At 43.0% G+C, this 4,116-nt stretch overlaps 1 protein-coding gene across 1 annotated transcript; it reads left to right on the top strand.

Moving 5' to 3' along the window:
- Positions 1–1,953: 1,953 nt before the first annotated feature.
- On the top strand, positions 1,954–3,779 carry LOC138869501 (uncharacterized). Its single transcript, XM_070147121.1, has 2 exons — positions 1,954–2,236; positions 3,466–3,779. Exons 1-2 carry the CDS (start codon positions 1,954–1,956, stop codon positions 3,777–3,779), a joined length of 597 nt encoding a protein of 198 aa, XP_070003222.1.
- Positions 3,780–4,116: the final 337 nt, after the last annotated feature.

Raw genomic sequence — 4,116 nt, 5'->3', positions numbered from 1 at the left:
ACAAATGAAGAATGGGACCCTGAGGGGTGGATCGGGCTTATTGGATAAGGAAATGACTTTAAGGTTGTGATCACACTTACTCCTATTGTGGTTCAGACTCAGGCACCTATTGATGTTGAGGTAACTGTATCAGTTACATTCGAGGTAGAAGTAGCTCCGCCCGCAGCCACCTCTGCTCCATTTGAAGTAGAACTTGTCACACCTTTTACTGTGATGGTGTCAACCACACCCCCATTCAACTCAAAAGCAATACCCTGGGATTATATTGCCAAGGCTCAGTGGAAAGGGAAAGCCAAGTAGAGTAATCTGACGTAGCACAAAGAATGACTAGGACTGGAAGAGTCTATACACCGGAACACCTAGGAGGTTCAAGTAAGGAGGCCACCACTAGGTAGCCTATCATTGAGACTGGGCCAGATGACCTGTGGAGGAAAGTACAGGCAAAAGAGTATTCTGTTGTTGACCATCTGAACAAAGTCCCAGCTCAGATATCTATCCTGTCACTATTGCAGAATTCAGAGGCACACAAGAACGCCTTAATGAAAGTGCTAAGCGAGGCTTATGTACCCAATAACATCACTGGTGGAGAAATGGCCAAAATGGTTGGGCAAGTGCTGGAGAGCCATAAGATTATCTTTCACGAAGATGAGTTACCACATGAGGGCTTGAATCACAATCGAGCACTACATATCACGGTACAATTTGAAGACAAGTTCATTGTCAGGGTCCTGGTTGATGGAGGTTCAAGCCTAAATATTTGTCAATTGGACACTCTAAAGAGGTAGACAAAGGTTTCCATAAGATACGGGTAGGAAGCATGAATGTGAAGGCTTTCGATGGGTCCCAGAGGGCTACAATCGGGGAAATCAACCTTTGCTTGCAGATGGGCCAACTTGGTTCGACGTTGAATTTCAGGTGCTTGACATACCAGCCTCATATAATCTTCTATTGGGCCAGCCATGGATCCATGCTGCTGGAGCCATGCCTTTCACGCTACATCAAGCCGTGAAGTTTGAATGGAGCCTCCAGAAAGTAATCATTCACGGAGATGGAAGTAACTCCATCTACACTAGTCAAACCATCCCGGCCATTGGACATAGAAGAAGGCTACGAGGGGAAACCTATCATCACATCGAGCGAGTCAATGTCGTCGAGAAGGATAAGTGGTGGAGTAACAAAATAGAAAGCATACTAGCATGGTCCGGATACGAACCCGGCAAAGGGTTAGGAAAGAACCTCCAAGGTATCACCAAGCCAATACAGCTGAAAAGTCATGGTACCACTTTTGGGCTCGGATACCAGTACACATGGCAAGAGTACAGGAATTGGTTGCCTCCATGGCGTGGACCATATTACCCTCTTGAGCAACCGGTGCCACATTTGGAACAAGCTTTCCACCAGGCCGACATAATATGGGGAACTGCAGAAGAAGAAGCACTATCTGGGTTGAAAAATTTGTTCTTAGATGATGAAGACATGGAATGCGGTGCCATAATTGAGAAGGATGAGGAATAACGCCTCACTATTTAGACTGTGGCAAAGGGAGATGTTCTCAGAAACTGGACCGCCACACCATCCCGAGCCCGCCGAGTCCCTAGGTAGCTTGGCAAAATTCACTTCTATAGTCGTTCTAGGCATTTAAAATTTCCTGTAGTTTTGTTTTAATCTTTACTTGATTCAAATAAATGCTCAATTCATCACTCCATACTTTGTCTGAACAATTTTTCAAATTTTAATCAAATGCATTTGCTCTTTATTATTCACTACTATCTTTACACTTTTTTCCACAGTGTTATTATTATTTTTCCTGATGAACCAGTGATTGTGACATGTAATGAGGCAACACAACATGAGAATAGTGACTTAGGTGAAGAAGATGAGATACCTGAGGAAATTGTCAGGGAGGTTGAGAATTTTGAGAACAAGCCTAAGTCCAATCTGGACGAGACAAAAATGGTAAATTTGGGAGACGCCGAGACCGTCAAGGAAACACGCATCAGCATTCACTTGTTGCCAACAGAGAAGGAGGAGTACATTCGTTTCCTAAAAGAATATGAGGACATTTTTGCATGGTCATATGATGACATGACCGGTTTGAGCACTTCCATAGTGGCTCACAAGTTGCCTACTAATCTCATGTGTCCGCCAATAAAACAGAAACTCAAAAAGTTAAAACTAGACACGAGCCTGAAAATCAAGGAGGAAGTTACCAAGCAGATTAAAGCCAAGGTTCTTAGTGTGGTTGAATATCCAACCTGGTTAGCTAACATTATGCCAGTTCTGAAGAAAGACGGGAAGGTCAGAGTATGTGTTGACTATCGGGATTTAAACAGAGCAAGTCCTAAAGATGATTTTCCACTGCCAAATATACACATACTGATCGATAATTGTTCCAAGCATGAACTCCAATTCTTTGTAGATTTCTTCGCGGGTTATCATCAGATTTGGATGGACGAAGAAGATGCATAGAAGATAGCTTTTATTACACCATGGGGTGTATATTGTTACAAGATGATTCAATTCGGTCTGAAGAATGCTGGGGCCACTTACATAAGAGCCATGACAACCATCTTCCATGATATGATACACAAAGAAATAGAGGTGTATATGGACGATGTTATTATCACATCCAAGAGAGCCGCAGATCACATAGTGGACTTGAGGAAGTCCTTTGGCATTCTAAGGAGGTACAATTTGAAATTGAACCCCGCAAAGTGTGCATTCGGGGTTCCCGCAGGAAAGTTATTGGAATTCATCGTCAGTCATCGAGGGATCGATCTAGATCCGTCTAAGGTCAAGGCTATCCAGGAATTACCACCACCTAAGAGCAAAAAGGATGTGATGAGCTTCCTAGGATGTCTCAACTATATCAGTCGCTCCATAGCACAGTCCATAGTCATATGTGAACCCATCTTCAAGATGCTAAGAAAGGATGCCGAAACAAGCTGGACCAAGGATTGTCAGAAAGCTTTCGACAAAATCAAAGAGTATATGTCCACACCACCAGTTCCGGTCCCGCCAGAACTAGGATGACCTTTGCTACTTTATCTATCTGTATTAGATGGAGCCTTAGGATGTGTTTTGGGACAACATGATGAGACAGGAAGAAAGGAGAAAACCATATATTACTTGAGCAAGAAGTTCACACCTTATGAGACACGGTATTCGCTGCTTGAACACACTTGCTGTGCTTTAACATGGATAGCCCAGAAACTGAGGCATTACCTCTGTGCCTACACTACCTACCTCATATCTAGGATGGATCCCCTGAAGTACATATTCTAAAAACCCATGCTGACTGAGAAGTTAGCTAAGTGGCAGATACTACTAAGTAAGTTCGATATCGTCTATGTAACTCAGAACATGATCAAGGGATAATCATTGGCAGATCACCTTGCTGAAAATCCAGTGGGAGGAGGTTACCTTTGAAAACGTATTTTCCTGATGAAGAAGTATCATACCTAGGAGAAGACATTACCGAAGCATATGATGGTTGGAGGATGTTCTTTGACGGAGCCGCAAATTTCAAGGAAGTGGGCATTAGAGCAATTTTGGTATCAGAAATGGGTCAGCATTATTCGGGATCTGCTAAACTCAGATTTCCCTGCACCAACAATATGGCAAAGTATGAAGCCTGCATATTAGGGCTCAATATGGCAGTTGACATGAACATTCAGGAGTTGGTGGTGATCGATGATTCAGATTTGCTTGTGCACCAAGTACAAGGAGAATGGGCCACCAAGAATTCCAAGATATTGTCATATCTGCACCATGTGTAGGAATTGAGAAAGAGGTTTACAAAGATATAATTTCGACATGTGCCCAAAATTCAGAACGAGTTTGTCGACGCATTGGCCACTTTGTCATCCATGATACAACATCCAGATAAGAACTACATTAATCCCATTCTAGTGAGGATCCATAATCAGCCTGCATATTGTGCTCATGTCGAGGAAGAAGCAGATGGAAAGCCTTGGTTCCACCATATCAAGGAGTATTTGTCAAAGGGAGAATATACGGAGCATGCAAACCACACTCAGAAACGCACACTCCGGAGATTGGCAAACTACTTCTTCCACAGTGAAGGAAACTTGTACAAAATAACTCCTTATTTGG

The sequence above is a fragment of the Nicotiana sylvestris genome, chromosome 5 (assembly GCF_000393655.2).
Source record: "Nicotiana sylvestris chromosome 5, ASM39365v2, whole genome shotgun sequence".
Lineage (NCBI taxonomy): Eukaryota > Viridiplantae > Streptophyta > Magnoliopsida > Solanales > Solanaceae > Nicotiana > Nicotiana sylvestris.
This window is presented reverse-complemented; position numbering and strand designations above follow the sequence as displayed.